This window comes from Mustela putorius, unplaced genomic scaffold, assembly GCF_011764305.1.
Source record: "Mustela putorius furo isolate JIRA1106 unplaced genomic scaffold, ASM1176430v1.1 tig00004035_pilon_pilon_pilon, whole genome shotgun sequence".
Classification (NCBI taxonomy): Eukaryota; Metazoa; Chordata; class Mammalia; order Carnivora; family Mustelidae; genus Mustela; species Mustela putorius.
In genome coordinates this window covers 5,042,756-5,059,710 of record NW_025422171.1, presented here as the reverse complement: position 1 = coordinate 5,059,710, position 16,955 = coordinate 5,042,756, and the positions used below count along the sequence as shown (strand labels likewise).

Sequence of the window (16,955 nt, the reverse complement as noted above, 5' to 3'; positions counted from 1 at the left end):
GCACTTTATACACTGTTAACACCCACAGTTGATTTTTTCCCAAATGTTTTATGCTGAACATTTTCATAGATTGAGAAAAGTTGAATGAATAGTACAGTAGACACTCATATATTTGCCATTTAGATTCTACAATAACATTTTGTTGTCTTATCACACCTCCAGCCATCCATTCCTCTGTCAGTCCATGAATCCACTCTGTACGTATTATATATGTATATATATGTAATTTTTCAAAGCACGTGTCACATGGCAGTACATTTTACTCCAGACATTTTTAATATGCATATTTCTTTACTTTTCCTTTTCAGATAAAATTTATATACAGTGAAATGCATAAATCTTTAATGTACCATTTAATGAATTCTGATGCAAATATGCACCTTAATACCAATCACTATGCAGGTATAGAACATTTACCATCACATCAGAAAGTTGGCTTGCGTCCCTTCTCAGTAGACTGTCATCTCCACTCCTGAGAGCATCCACGGTTTTGATGTTTTTTCAGCATGGATTAGTTGGGCCCACTTTTGGGTTTCCTATAGATGAAATCAAACAGGAGGTACTCCTTTGTGTAAGCCTCTTGAGATTCACCCAGGTTGTTGCACGTTATCAGTGGGTTGTTCCTTTTTGTCGCTGATACTCCATTTTCCGAATATACTGTGTATGTTTATCTATATCCTGTTGATGGAAACTTGTGTTGTTTCCAGTTTAGGGTTGTAAAGTCCTTTTTTGTTTTGTTTTGTTTCACTTTTCTCAGGTCAATACCTAGGAGGAAGTTGTGGGGTCATAGGGTAGCTGTGTGCTTAGTTTGATAAGAAACCACTAGATCTTTTTCCAAAGTGGTTATACCATTTCACCCTCCACCACTCCATGTGACAATGCAGGTTGGCCCACAACCTTCCCTATATTTGGCCTTTGTAATTTTAGCCACTCTGGTGGGTGTGTTGTGGTGTTTCATTGTGGTTTCAGTTTTCTTTCCCCAGATGACAATGATATTGTATCTTCTTAGTGCCTGTTGTGTTTACTTGGTTGTCTTCTTTTGTGAAAGGTCTACTGGAATCTTTTTCTACTGGAATTTTTTAAAAATTCTTTTTATATTCAGTTGAAGGAGTCCTTTATTTTGGATACCAATCCAGTGTGAGATATATATTATGTTGAGTATTTTCTCCCTTTCTGCCACTTACCTATTTATTTTCTTTTAAAGAATTGAAGTTTCTTATTTTGATGAAATCTAATACTGCAATTTTTTTCTTTTATGGTTATTACTTTCTTGTCCTAAGAAACCTTTGCCTACCTCAAAGTCACAGAGGTGTTTTCTTTGACACACTTCATAATTTTAGCTTTTACAGTTAGGCATATTATGACTTAGTCTGTTCATCTTTGACCTGGACTGATCCTTTATACACAGCAAATACTCAAGATATATTATATGGAACTGCATTAAAGATGGAGATAGAAAGAGGACTCTGGCAATCTTTTAATGTCTCTGTGTTAGAATGAGTTTTATGGGATCCACCCCCAGATTAATGCCAATGTATAAAGCCCTGTCCAACCCTTGAGTTAGGATTATCTGCCAAGAATACAGGTCAAGGCAAGAGGTTGATTGCTTGAATATTCGGCTTCTTTGGAGTAGAGTAGAGATAGATTTAGCTTTTTACTAAACTATGAATATATGCTAGACATGATGCCTCATTGTTTTCTACTACATCTTCTTGTTTTATCTTGATAGCCACCTTACATGCTATATGAGGAAATCTGAGTACTGGAGTTTTTAAATGACTTCCTTATTACCCATTTAGAAAGTTGCAAACCTAGGAGTTCTCCAAAATAGGAAAATCTGGAGGAAAGCCAATACCTTGATTCTGATACAAGATTTCTGCAAAAGAATAACATTTGATTGATTTTAAAGTATATGGAACTTGATACTAAAACTTGATAAACAACTAAACATATTAAGTTCTGAACCAATGCACTCAAAGGTGACTAAAAATTCAGCCTTCTAACATCACTCTAAGTATATAGAAATATCTGCAATAGAAAAACTCTTGGGAAATGAATTTGCTCATAAATCTCATGTTAATTGCTGACTAGATAGTAAAAATATATTAAAATCATAAATAGCCACAAGGTCCACCCACTGCCCAAGAATTTTTTTTCACTCATGATTTTTTATAATGTTTACATAGGCAGTTCTTACAAGGTCTCATTTCAAAAAGCCAGAATATTCCCCTCGTGTACAGTGTCTTTGTCTCTCTTTATTGTCTGCAGGTGGATGTGCTGGCTGATCTTTTCTTTGTTTGCAGGTATGCTTCAGAAGTGTCCTTCTATTGATGACTTTGTAAGTGCCCTTGTTTCTGACTTGGATCTGGACTTCGAAACTTTTCTCATGGATTCTGAATGATGGAAGCACCTTGTCTCTTTCAGACCGAGGTTGTGTAGATAATGAATTTTGTTGTAAATGCTACAGCTGTGAACACTCATTTCTGACTTCAGTATTCACTTCTGTAATGACTTCTGAAAACCCTTAAACTGATGGAACTTGGAATAAATAATTTGTTTTAATGATGCTGGCTTTTAGCCTGTTTGGCAGGTTTTTGAACATAATGGAAATCTACTCAGTGAGCTAATAAAAACTAGAGCCTCGTATTCTTAAGTTCAAGGTATGGGCACTTCCTTAAGCCAACCAGTCTCCTGTTGAACTTTTCCCCTTGCATCGATCTCTAATTGGTTAAATTAGGGACTTAATTATAAGCAAACTTATTTTAGTTTGAAACAGTCTTCAGGAGAGTTACACAATATAGTTCTTTTGAACAATGACCACTGGAAAATGTGCTTGGAGCAAGTACGGTTTCCAGAGTGCTTATAGTTGACTGCACTGCGTTGCTCTGAGTGCTTAGGCTCCACAGATGGACTTAGAACTGAGAAGACTTGAACTCGTGCTTTTCTGGCTCGATTACAAATGTACAAAGATGAGTGCAATTACCAAGGGATGTGCCAAGATCCAGCATAAAGGAAGAAAGGGGAATTCAGACCAGGTCTGACTTTATCCTGAACACATCTGCTTTACATTCTTGCATATTGTATCACTGCATGTTAATAATAGGAAAGGAATTCTTCAATGGGGTTTTCCCACCATCAAAGTCACGAATTTAATTATAGACTTTAGCTTAAAATGACATCTGCTAACAGCCTCTCCGACTTCTCCTTAATGGCCAAAGATGGTGCAAAAGGGCCAGATTTGAAATCCCTGCAACTAGGACATGTGTCCAGCCGATGCGTGAGATCTGGAGGAATTTCTATAAGCCCAGAAACAGATGAGACCAGATGAAGAAATGTCAGTGACGCAGGCGTGCGGGATCCCCCTGGATGCAAGGGGGGCAGACCTTTCATTCTGTCCCCACTTCCTGCTGGCACTGAGAAACCCAAAGCAAGTACTGGCCACAGAGCCAAGCAGCTGGCCCACCACCTGGGCAGTACTTCCCCCTCAGCCACGGGGCTGCCATTTACCCCTGTTCCAGCTGCTCCCCATTTGAATTTCTCAGTCTGGGAACACTCTCAGAAACGGCATCTCCCAGAGAATACTTGGGCAGGAAGTAGGGCAAGCCTGGTGGTAGAGCCCCCTCTAAGGGAGGGCAAGGCCTGGGAGGATGATGGCAGCAGGAAGAGCTCCAATACTAGTGCCCAGGGAGGAATGTGGCTGTGCCTGCACTCCACCTCATTCGTTCAGTCTCTGAGCCAAGGAAAAGCTGCATGGCGCAATGCTAGCTCTGTTCCAGGAACGGATTTGAAGAAATTGACATTGACCAGCCAGTCCGTCATAAGTACGTCTGAAAAGGTTCTCTGACCGGCTCGCAGGCGCACCAACAGCAAGAAACCTCTGAGTCTTTACCAGTCCCTTTTCAGCTGGAGGTGAAGGAGGAGAAAAATCCGTGGGGAGCCTATGTGCAAACATTCTTCAGAAAAAAGGAAAGGGAGAGATCACCTAGAAGATCATAACCTGGAAAATTCTTTGTTAAAGGAAGTAAAGCACATCGTAGAAGACCTCTCTGGTATTCTTAGTGAGAGACGAGAAAGCATACTATCGATGAAGCCATAGAAAAAAGGGTGAGCAGAATAAGCTAAAAAAGAAGATAGGTGGACTAAGGAAGGGAGAAATGCAAACAAACAGAAACATTAGTCTAGTGGCTTAAAGAATTATCCAAGCAGAGGAGAGCAAAGTTGTTGAGATCAAACTTGAGAAACATCTCAGGATGCAGGTCAAATGGATGTGGTGAGAGCCACCTCCTCTGGGTGATAGAATTCCTGAGGACGAAGGTGGATCAAAGACAATCACAGAAAATCGATTCTTGTGTCCTCCTGTATTCCCGGTACTCTAAACAGCATCTAGCACATTGTAGGTGCTCTGCTGAGTACGTGCTATCCAGTGAATTGAAGGAAACTTCCAAGAGAAAAAAACGAGGGTGCAGTTTAAAAGGGAATGTTTGATGGTTGCCCAGTAGCGTGAATGTACTAATCCCATTGAACTTCACCCTTCAAATTGCTTAAAATATTAAATTGTACTTAATGTATATTTTATAACAATTTTTAGAAAGAAAAAAAGAAACCTGCTTTCCAGACCAAAACAAAGAAAACAGTGAAAAGAGACCCTTGCCTAGACACGATCTGCCTTTTCTTTTGAGAGCTTAATTATAAATATAATTAATATTATAAGCCAACCTATTCCAGATTGGGCTTTGCAGAACACTTCCTGGGAACTGGCACTTAGTGTTCTGTGAGTTCAGAAGGGTCCTGTTGTGGATTACATTTGGGAAATGCTGAGTGTTGAAGGTTAGCAATCCTACAATTACAGAACATTCCTAGCATTTGCATATAGGCACCAATATTTCCCAAACCTTTGATTATAGGACCCGCACCCCCTATTCTGGAGTACCTATCAATGACATTTTTCACAAAAGTGGGAAGTAACTGCTAAAACCATACAGCTGGAAATAATAGGTCTACACATAAAGGAACAAAAACTATGGTATTCCAAGCAATTGTGTATCTCCATTAAATGCCGCAAGACAATGAAAAAAGGTAGTTTTGAGAAGTAAAGGTTGAGATACAAAATGGCATTTTCAGATATATAAGGGCTCAGGAAACATCCCAGCTTTGTACCTTTCTTTAAAAATGGCTAAAAGAAAAAGTAATTTAGACCAAGCATCAAAGGAAAGGAAATCTCTACGGAGCTTCTAAGAATGCAGAGGGGTCATTGCCTCTTTTCACAATAACAGCTGGATAAATCATAATAGCAAGTTATTTTACTCTGAATGCTTTTCCTTATGTTGGGAATAAGCCCATAAGTGCACAGCAGTCTCTCTGGGAAAAATTCTCTCCTGTAGTTATGATATACCACCAGTTTGCAAACATCCAATTAAAGTACTTATGAATATAGAAACCCTAAAAAGAACTATAGGATAATGACTAAAGTGTTAATATGGTTATCTTTAGTGTTGGGATATTGGCTTTTTATTTTTCTCCATTCTTCTTCTAGTTCCAAACTTTTTAAAGTAGGCAGTATGCTAATTTTAATAATTTAAAATTTACAAAAAGTTTAATATTCACAACAGAGCCAAATTTAAAGTATTCTCCCAACTTGAAGAAATGCTTGGCTGATGGAAGCAAATTCGGAAAATGTCTCTGGGACACACAGGGAGCAATTTGTATAGTCAAAAATTGTATCGGATTTAGTCTGATTTGGGAGAAGTGACTGAGAGAAAATATTAATAACAGTAGTGCTCAACATGTATGTGGCACTTTTCAGTTTAAAAAGAACCGTGTCCACTGTCATATGATCTCCCTGATATGAGGACGTGGAGATGCAACATGGGGGGTTAAAGGGGTAGGAGAAGAATCAATGAAACAAGATGGGATTGGGAGGGAGACAAACCATAAGTGACTCTTAATCTCACAAAACAAACTGAGGGTTGCTGGGGGGAGGGGGTTTGGGAGAAGGGGGTGGGGTTATGGACATTGGGGAGGGTATGTGCTATGGGGAGTGCTGTGAAGTGTGTAAACCTGGTGATTCACAGACCTGTACCCTGGAGGATAAAAATATGTTTATAAAAAATAAAAAATAAAATTAAAAAACAAAAACAAAAAAACGTGTCCTATGAGGTGACAGGCTAGCGAGGCAGGCAGGCTTGACGACTTGTCCAGTGTCGCAGAGCAGGTTGCTGGCAGGTGCAGGACTAGAGGGAGCTTCTTTGGCTCCTCATCCACTGCCTTTCCCAGTTTAGACAAGTCTTCAGGGGAACATGCTTATTTCCTGCAGACTCTTGGATGCATACATAGACACCAAAAGAGTGTTGCATGGTCACATGACCCACACAGGCCACAGAACCTTAAATCATATACTGTCTTTCTGCTTGAGGAGGCCAGTGTCCATGGACAGTTAGACGATGAAATAGAATATGATGTAATTTTAAAACATCAGACCTAGAAAGACAAGGACTTGCCTTGGGGTGGATAGGGATAGGATGGTGAGGAAAGATAGAGATGTTCTGGAATATTCATTGATAGAACTTGGTATTAAACTGTGTGGTGGTGGCAGGGAGGAATGAGGTAAATATTCCATCCATGTGTTCATCTAATCATGACTCAAATTTGATTTTAGATTTAAAATGTGGGTGAAACAACTAGGCACAAGCAGTGGTGGGCCTTTAGTCCGTTCGTAAGTTGATACATTACTTAATCTCCATCTTTTGAGTAAGATCATTTAGCAACTGTGAGCGTCCTCCAGTACATTTCTCTGTGTTATCCATACACAAGAAAGATCATGAAAAATTGTGCCTTTATGAGCTTTGGAGGCATCAGCATAGACTGCCTTGGTCTGTGGTTAATTGTACTTTCGCATGCATTGTGTTCCTGTTTTTAAACATTTTATCCCTACAGCGGTTCTTTGGGGTGGGGAAGTGATCCCCGGTAGAGTGACACGTGGGAGACATCCTATAAAAGCCAACTCTGAGCTCGTGGAGTTATGTGGATGGTGAGTCATCATTTCCACAAGAGTACCAGTTAGGGAATCCTACCAGAGGGACAGGTCTTAAGCAAAATCTCATAATAGATGGTAGCTATTGATTGGAAAAGTAACTCAAGGCAAGTTCATGTGGTATCAGTACAGTTAATTCACCTTAGCAAAGCATGGGGCTCTAATTTGCCCCTATTCAAAACCAGATCTCAGCTTTCTTTGTAATATGAAATAACAAAGGATTCCAGAATAGAAAACATACGTAATACAGAAAAGACCCAGAAACATAAATGTATTTACTGCTTAAATATAAAATACATTTGACCTTGAAAGTTCCCCAAGTAGCAGGCAGAACATTCTCTGCTATACATGTTCCCATCCATGATGCAAACACTGAGCATCAAGGTGCCATGTGGGCTGTCAAGGGACATGCTGTTTTTAGAACCTTTGTTCTGAAATTCTGGCTGTTTCTCAAGCTGTCTACGTTACCTGTATATCTTGAAGACACATCAAAACCGACCTCCAAAATCAAACTCATCTTCTTTCCCAAATACTCTGCGTGAATCACTGTTTTTGTTGGTAGCATTCCATTCTTTTCAGTTACTGAGAAGAAACCCTACCAGAAGGGTTATTCCCTCCTCTCTGGGCCCTCATCCTTGAAGTCATTCCCTGTTGTGCTTGACCTATTCCTTAGGTATCTGTCTTAGTAAGGCCCAGAACATTTCTGACTCAGCTTAGCTGCCTGTGACAAATCTCAAGTGCCAGATAGGTAACAGAACATCAGTAAAAGCCTCCAGTGTGGTTGGGCATAAAGTAATAAGCATTCAAAGACATGAAAAGGAGGAGCAGGTACAAGAAATACTGTGCAGGCAGGCTTGAACCACAGAAGGAATAGAAGGTTGGAACCTGATCCTTCTGGAAACTTCTTAAAAATCCATCAGATATAGTTATTAACAGTAATGAGATTTATGGAAAATTCTCTGTTTGCTCCTATCCCTGCTTTAAAAAGAATCTACAAAGTGAGGAAATGTGGAGTGTTTTTTTTTTTTTTAATTTATGAAAGAGTAAATTAAAGAAACACCAAGAAAACCATTTTCTTCAGCAAAGAAATCCCAAACATGGCTGTATGTTTGCCTTAGAATATGTGTAGAAACCTCTTTGACCCATTGTTCTTGTTAACATTTACTCCAGCGTCCTTTACATGGCTAGCTGCAGAAAAGGCACCACTCACTGGGAGGGAGTGCTCAGTGGCGATCCAGGTCTATGTTTAATTCTGAAATACAAGTCCTATGCTACTCTGTAGCTATTTAGCAGGAAGAGGGAAGTCTCAAGAAAGTGAATGTTCTGGACGTTTAGAGGAAATTGTCTTTATAGCTTTTTATGTTGACTTGGCATTGAGTGCAGTTATTTGTGTTCTCTCTTAACAGTCGAGTGGGAGAAGGCTGTTGGTGAAGAGCTTGGACCCAGGAGTGAGGGTTCCTGGGTAAGGTGGGAGCAGGTAGAAAGCACCCACCCTTGAAATGGAGCAAACTCTGTCCAACCTTCCTACCTGTGTTGGGAGGTCAAGCTGCTCTGAACAGCTCCATTCTGAGCTTTTTAACCCAAAGAAATGTTTAAAGTTGATCGATTAAAATTTATTAAACTTAGTAAAAATACATTAAATTTAGTACCAAATTGTGTTTCTGTCGCTTCAGGTAATGCTTTTCACATTCAGTCTTTCATAATTGCTTATGCCTAGCAACCAGAAGGGTTTCCTGTTTTTAGAAAAAAAAGCAGATGGGGCACCTGGGTGGCTCAGTGGGTTAAGCCTCTGCCTTTGGTTCAGGTCATGACCTCAGGGTCCTGGGATCAATCCCCACATCGGGCTCTCTGCTCAGCAGGGAGCCTGCTTTCTCCTCTTTCTGCCTGCCTCTCTGCCTACTTGTGATTTCTCTCTCTCTCAAATAAATAAAATCTTAAAAAAAAAAAAAAGGAAGGAAAGAAAGAAAAAGAAAGAATGAAAGAAAGAAAGAAAGAGAAAAAGAAAGAAAGAAAGAGAAAGAAAGAAAGAAAGGAAGAAAGAAAGAAAGAAAGAAAGAAAGGAAGGAAGAAAGAAAGAAAAAGAGGCAGGGAAAGAAGAAGGCCTGGTTGTCCTACTTTTTCTTGCTTCGAGAAGTGATGACCCCTGACAAGACAGCATGTCAGGGACCTGTTGGCTGACAGGTCCCTCCAGCAGCCACAGCTGAACCAAGGTTGTCTTCCAGCAAAGGCATCCCAAGTTACACAGAGTTTAATAGGAATGAAGTACGGGGATAAGTGCTCTGCCCCAACCCAAAGGGCAGCCAGCAAGTGGTGGGCAGCGCCGGGTATTACGTGCGTCCCGTAAGCTTGGAAACTCTCCTCTCCGCCAGGATGATGGTGTCTTCTGAAGTTTACGGTGCTCACTCAAAGATGTGGACACACATGGATCAGAAGAGGCGAGACCTGCATGATCAGTTTGCTACAGCTGGAGAAAAAGCATGTGGATTGAGAGCAAAGTTCATCAATGTGTGCAAAGAGACAATGAAAGACAAGCAGTGTGAACAACTCCGTAGCACAGTGTGTTTCTAATAGTCCGCAGACCATTCATGAAATAAGCCAGTTCCATAGCATAGACTGCTCTTTACTGGCAGGCTTGTCCCTCACTGTGTGTTCTCAAAGTCCCTTTGCATTTTAGGTTGGAGATTTAAAAAATTAGTAATAATGATAATAATAGCCAGGACACATGCAATGATATGAACATTTGTGTCCTCCTGAAATTCATACATTGAATCTGATACCATGATCTTGGACCTCTAGCCTCTAGAACCATAAAGGAGTGAATTTCTATTGTTGCTGAGTCACGTAGTCTGTGGTATTTTGTTATAGCAGCGTGCATGGACTAAGACAACTGTGGCGATCCAATTTTCCACAGTGCTTTCAGAGCGATGAGTCACAAATGTAAAGGAGGCTTGCGTAGAGCCCATCTTCAGGGTGAAGGAGGAACACTCACTGCTTTTGGCCAGCAGGTCTTTGGTTTGATCATCAAACATCAGGTTCAAATATTTAACAAGCCCTACAGTTCCTGAGAGGTCCAAGTCCAGGGGAATGTATTCCTGACAACATTAAGTAGACTCCTTAAGTGAGAGCAACATTAATGTCCTGCTGGGGGTGAGGGACACAATGCTACAGTCCCTACGGCACATACAGTAGCTGAGCTCCTGAGAATCACTTTGAGGGAACATGTAAAAACATGCATGATAGGAAGTGTGACATGTGTAGTATGTTTGTCTCATTCAAGCCTGCCCATGTCTGGTTTCTCAGTGCAGTGATATTCATTCAAAATGAATTAGGTACCATTTGTTAAGCACTGCTGGGTGCTATAAATACAAAATAAATAAAATCTGAATTCTGCCCTCAAGTTGCTAATAGTGTGGTCTCTAGGCACTGAAGAACCAAAGGACTTCTGGTGTGTTGTTGCAAGTCAGACAAGGATACGAAGGGCAAGTAGGTCTTCAGGAAGCTCTTGCGGGAAGGGTTGGGTAAGAATAAGAAGACAGAAATGAACGCTCAGCAAGTCACGTAGATGGATCTGCCTACATCTGCTTCGAAGTAAGAAAGTCCAGTCCCGGGAAACGAATGAACAAAGTATTCCAGAACAGACAAGTGATTGCTGCCCAAAAGAACCAGAGAAACTCAAAACTAGACAGATGATTTTATACTCATGTCCCCCACAAACTAGAAGTTGCTGATTTTAAGGGGGTTTTAAGTAGTGTTCATAGTTTAAAAACTTTGAAAGCCATTTGGGTTTCAAATAGTCATGCTTAAGTAGCTTTCGTTTGTGACAAGTGTAGGTTGTAAGATGCTTCATCCATGTCCCCACACCACCTCCAGCTCCTCTCTGCAGTCTGGCCCCTCTGCAAGACAGTGGTCTCTGGGGTGGTTTTTCGAATTGCCATGCCTACCTTATCTTCATTCTCACATTCTCTCCTTTTTCTGCTGCTCTTGACCCTGTGGACCCACCCATCCTTTATAAACCCCTTGTGGCACATCTTCTGCTGTTTCTTTAGGTCAGTGTTCCTGGCTGTGGCATGGGTCTACAGCTTGTTCCTCCCACCTTCCAACGAGGATGCACGTTGTGCCCGGGGTTCAGGGAAGGAAGCAGAACCCCCTAAAAGCATCTCAAGCAGGAAAGGATTCATTCAGGTTATTAGGTGCATCTTAGCTCCGGTTATTGCAACAGAGTACCACAAACTGGGGGGCTTAAACAACAGAAATTTATTTCTCACAGTTCTGAAGGCCAGAAGTCAGAGATCAGGGTGCCAGTCGGGTCTGGTTCTGGTGAGTGTCTTTTCCCAGTTGCCAAGAGGTACCTTTTCCCTGTGTCTTCACATGGCAAAAAGCAAGAGTTTGGCCTCTTCTTTTGAAGACACTAATCCCTCATGGGGGCTCCACTGTCATGACCTAAATACCTCCCAAATGCCATCATCTTGGGATTGGGGCTTCAACATGTGATTTGGGGGGACACAGACATTCAGTCCAAAAGTCCAAAAGTGTGTCCCCTCCGTGGTACCTCATTTGCACACAGAAAAAAAAGCACTAGGTTTCAGATACCCAGCCTTTCTACATGAGAAAGTCTTCCCTCTTCCTCGAAGCCATCACTACACGTAGCTTTAAATGCCCCACTTCTGTTAAAAGCAGTACTGTCTTCTCAGTCACCGAATTTCTGAACCAAGAACTCACCTCGATCTTCCTCTCCCCCATCAGGTCCATCCCTGAAGATTCCCGCTCTGCTCCAGGCTCCAACCCTCTCCTCCCACTTCCCCAGGCCTCCTCTGACTCAGCCCCATTTGCTGTCCCGCAAACTGGTGACATCGTGGCTCAATCCTGCTCATCTCGGTGGCTAGTGGAGGACCCCCTAAAGCATGTTGCTCAGCACGTCATGTCGCTACCAAACAAACCTTACATGGAGGCCCTGTCAAACATTTGAAAGCAATGCCAAATTTAGCATGACACTGACAGCTGCCCCCATTCGGGACCCTGTGGTCCTCTTGTCTCACCTTGCAAGTGCCTTTCTTTTGCAGCTGCTTCTGCCTGGGATGTCTTCCTTTTTGTTCCACATGCCCCAACCCTACACCTCCATCAGGCTTCAACTCGGATGCCACTTGCCTGAGACCATAAGCAGGTTTCTCTCCTTTGATCCTGACTTAAGGTATATAATTAAATCTTTATAAGAGCTCGTATGCCTTTTACTTGATAATGTATTTTTTGTGAACATGTCTATTACCCCTGCTACTCGACTGTTAATTCCCAAAGGTGAAGGACTGCACATTAGTTGTTTTGGAGTAAGTTTCTTACAGTCTCTCTCTCTCTCTCTTTTTTTTTTTTTTAGAAAAAAAATTTTGAAGATTTTATTTGCCAGAGAGAGAGAGAAAGAGAGCACAGGCCGACAGAGGTATAGGAAGAAGAAGGCTTCCAGCTGAGTAAGGAGCCTGATGTAAGCCTCGATCCCAGGACCCCAGGACCACAACCTGAACTGAAGGCAGATGCTTAACGGACTAAGCCACCCAGGTGTCTCTCTCACAGTCTCTTGCACGTTGCAGTAGCTCAGTCTTTAGTTAATGGGTAATTCAGCAGCAATGGCCACAATCGCCAAACTGTGGCAAGAGCCAAGATGCCCTTCAACAGACGAATGGGTAAAGAAGATATGGTCCATATATACAATGGAATATTATGCCCCCATCAGAAAGGATGAATACCCAACTTTTATATCAGCATGGACAGGACTGGAGGAGATTATGCTGAGTGAAATAAGTCAAGCAGAGAAAGTCAATTATCATATGGTTTCACTTACTTGTGGAGCATAAGGAATAACACAGAGGACATTGGGAGATGGAGCGGAGAAGTGAATTGGGGGAAATCGGAGGGGAAGACAAAGCATGAGAGACTGTGGACTCTGAGAAACAAACTGAGGGTTTGGGAAGGGAGGGGTGGGGGGATGGGTGATACCTGGTGGTAGGTACTAAGGAGGGCATGTATTGCATGGATCACTGGGTGTAGTGAAAAGAAGAAAAAAGAAAATACATTTATAAACATCAAAATATTGTATGATGGGGAAAAAAAAGGGTAATTCATATTTTATGGAGTTCTGTGAAAGCTATATATGACTCTGCTTTTTCTCCTGAACTATGAAAGGGAAGAGCGTGAAGAGACAGAGTTGAGGGAACTGAAGGGGAATGAGGTCTGAGCGGGCCCTTTGTTCCCAGCACCCAGGAGTGAGTGACACAAGCCTTTGCAAATTGTTGAACTGGTCAAAACGGGAAGAGAGGGAAGAGAAGGGTTTCCAGGATGGGGATAGTGACGGTGCAGTGCTACAGAGGGTCAGGGGCATGCTGGCCCGTAGGTCCTATTAAATTGGGGAGCTAAGGGAATGGTGAGTGGAGAGAGAAAACAGATGAAGTTAAGGATAACAGATGAAGAAATGGAAGCAATGAGTGTGGATATTCTGTCAAGAAACTTGGTCAGGATAATTGGAAGAAGAGCAACGGGATGGCATACAATGCCCATCAGATCCCACGATCACCTACCTGCCTCTAAGAAGCATAGAGATGGATCAGTCCATATTGTCCCCAGAGGTACGTGAAGAGTGTCAAATGAGGTAATACACTTCCCTCACCCATCACAGGGCTTTGCAGTCATGTAGCTGGCTTGCTGTGTTCGGGTTCATGCACCACATTCTCAAGATAGACACTGTGATGGCTAATTTTATGTGTCATCTTGGCTGGGCCATGGAGCTCTGATGGGTGGTCAAACATCATTGTTTCTGAGAGGGTGTTTTTCCATGAGATGAATGTTTACACCAATGGACTTAGAGTAAAGCAGATTGCCCTCCCTAATGTGGGTGGTCCTCATCCAATCAGCCAAAGCCTCGAATAGAACAAACAACGAAACTCCCTAGAGCCAGGACAAATTCAGCCACTGACTGCCTTTGGACTTCTGCAACATCAGCTCTCCTGGGTCCCCAGCCTGCCCACCCACCCTGCAGATCTGGACTTGCCAGCCTCAGTTAGTATGTGAGCCAATTCCTTACAATCAATCAGTCAATCTCTGGCTCTGTCTCTCTCTTTCTCCCCACCCTGCAATGTATATTTATTAGTTCTGTTTCCCTAGAGAACCCCGACTAATTCAGTGTTAACAGAGGAGATCTCATCCAAGGATGAGAGTCAAATGGAACATCTACTAGTCACAATAAATGAGGAGTAGGGAAAAGAATTGGACAAAACCTGGAGAAAAGACACGATGGCCTTCTGCAGACATTTTTGAAGCTGCCACATGAGAGGAGGGATCAGATTCACCTACAATCCCCAGAAGGGCAGCACTATCAGGGACCTAAAACCAGAGACTATCTAGATTTGACTCAGTATAAGGGCTATCTTGCTAACACCTTGAGCTGCTAACAATGACACGGAGATTCTGATAATTAGGCCCCTCCATCACCGGAAATGTTTGAGTGGAAGCTGATCAGCATCTAGCAGGAATGCTTCAGAAGGGAGTCTTGCATAGGGAGGAAGCTTAGATTAGCTTGTCTGCCTCCTCACTTTATGGCTTGACAAGCAAGACCATCATGTTCACGACCTCATCTCTTCACTTCCCAATTATGAGACCCACGTCTCTGGAAGGGGAAAGACTATGAATTTTTAGGATACAGTGCAAACGCTTTTCTAAATTTTGTTGGTTCTTTCTTCCTGAAATGACTCATGGGTACCAGACCCTGCCAAGAATACCTGAGAGACTTACCCGCATCCCTGTGATTTCTGTAAATTCCTCCTCCTCTAGCTTCAGATACATCTTCCTTATCTTCAAAATGTCTGTCTCCTCTGTCAACCAGCCTGGAATATTCCTGTATGTCTTTCAAAGTCTCAGCTGGAGCACTAATTGCTCTGGGAAGTTTCTCATGACTATTCCAGACAAAGAGGCACGTGTTCTCCCACACTCCAGTGCATTTTATATACATCTCCATTATATGTAGTAACACATAAATTTGCCTTAACCCCCATCTGGCTTTTTCTTGATAAAGCCTAAACTCACTGAGGGGTTTATATTCAAGTGGCCTGGAAGGAAAATACCTGAGGGGCAGAGGCAGCCAGAATGGGGGAGCAGAATGTGAAAGTAATGTTCTTGGGGGAATTTCCTTCAGGACATAGAGCTGGGGGCCAACTTTGCTGATCATGAGGGGATCAGACAGCTGGATGAATATTAAGGCTGGCCTGGGAATTACTGGACATGACTCCTGTGTCCCATTGTAGCCTGGAAGCCGCAGAGCCTGCAAGAGCTTCAAGAGTGAGAGCAGATTGCATCTTGTTGGCATAAAAGTCTTGATGATACCCATTTGTGATGTATGCAAGACCCTTACCATGTCCTCATTCTCCTTCTCATCTCCATCTGTTCTGCTACAATATGCGTTTTTTATCACACAAATTAGGTCATACTTGCTTGGAAAATAGGCAAGTGATAAAAAGTAATGTGGATGTTGGATGGGTTCATGGGAGATCTTTTTCTAAGCAAGGCGATCCAAAATAATGGGAACTGACTTGTAAACAGCAGCAGAAAAGGAGAAAGCCCTCTGCTTTGTGAAGGAGCCTTTTAGCTTTATAGGGAGAACATAAAATCAAGTGCCCGAATGTAAGGACTGCTCCTTCTTCTAGCTTGTGTCAGGTTATACCCAGTCCTGTGCTCCATGCGCCCCAGGCCAGCACTGTGCCTGGTTATTTGTGTGCTCTGTGATCATGCACTGAGAGGGCCTCTCTTGGCTGTGCAAGGGATCTCCTGAGGGACTCATCATTCACATGTTCATTTTGTTCATGGTCACTTCCTGGCCTTTGAATTTCTGTCCTATCCTATTGTTCTCATAAGCCCTGTTATGTTGGTGGGATTTTTTAAAATTTTAAAATCTCTCTTCAAATCAATTTTTCAGGTTGTGTGTGTTTTTTTAAATCATGTAAATCATATTAAACTTATGTTTAACTCATATTGCTTTTGTGTGTGTATCTTCTTTTCTCTCTTGATTAGTCTCACGAAAAGTCTGTCGATCTCAATCATCTTCCAAGAACAAACCGTTGGCATTGTTGATCCTTTCTCTTTTTTGTGTTTGTTTTCTTTTTAATAATTTTTGAACTATTTATTATTCTTCCTGACTTTCATCATGTTTATTTTGCTTGTTCTTTTTTTGGTTTCTTGGGAGGATGCTTAGCTCATGAATTTTTAATTTTCCACCTTTTGTCTTTCCTAAAATGTCCATTTAAGGCTATAAACCTTCTTCTAAGTTACATTCCAACGGTTTTCACGTGTAGTATTTTCATTATCATGATTACTCAGTTTAAAATATAGCCTAATGTGGTCTAAGAAGTGAGTCTTTCTTACATTTAATCAGAACACATATTTTGTACTATTTCAATCTTTTGAAATGTATTGAGACCTGCTTAATTATCCTGTATTTGGCCAACATAGTAAGCATGTTATATGTGCTTGAAAAGAATGTGTTTTTACTAGTTATTAGGTGCAATGACCATTTTCTTGAACTTTTGTCTGCTTACTCTACCATTTACTAAAAGATGTGATAAAAATCTCTTACCATAATTGTGGATTTATCTATTTATCATTGTAATGTGATCAATTTTTGCTTTATAGATTTGAGGTCATATTGCTAACATCAAATTCAGGCTAGTTATATCTTCCTAGTATTTAATTTTTTTTGTCATTATGATGTGGTTATCTCTAATTATACTTTTTCGTTTAAAATTTATTTTGCCTGATTTATTATGCTCCTAGATTTTCTTTCTTTCTTTCTTTCTTTCTTTCTTTCTTTCTTTTTTTTGAGAGAGAGAGAGAGAGCAAGCATGAGTGGGGCAAGGGGAAGAAGGAGAGGGAGAAGCAGACTCCCTGCTGAGAA

The 16,955-nt window shown here is 41.5% G+C and overlaps 1 protein-coding gene across 1 annotated transcript in view; it reads left to right on the top strand.

The window, feature by feature from the left end:
- Positions 1-2,565, top strand: part of LOC101679652 (mitochondrial intermediate peptidase) — a 174,119-nt gene extending 171,554 nt beyond the window's left edge. The window contains exon 19 of the mRNA XM_004774353.3: positions 2,304-2,565. Within this exon, the coding sequence (XP_004774410.1) occupies positions 2,304-2,401 (98 nt within the window). The 3' untranslated portion in view covers positions 2,402-2,565. The remainder of the gene's footprint in view (positions 1-2,303) is intronic.
- The last annotated feature ends 14,390 nt before the right edge of the window (positions 2,566-16,955 follow it).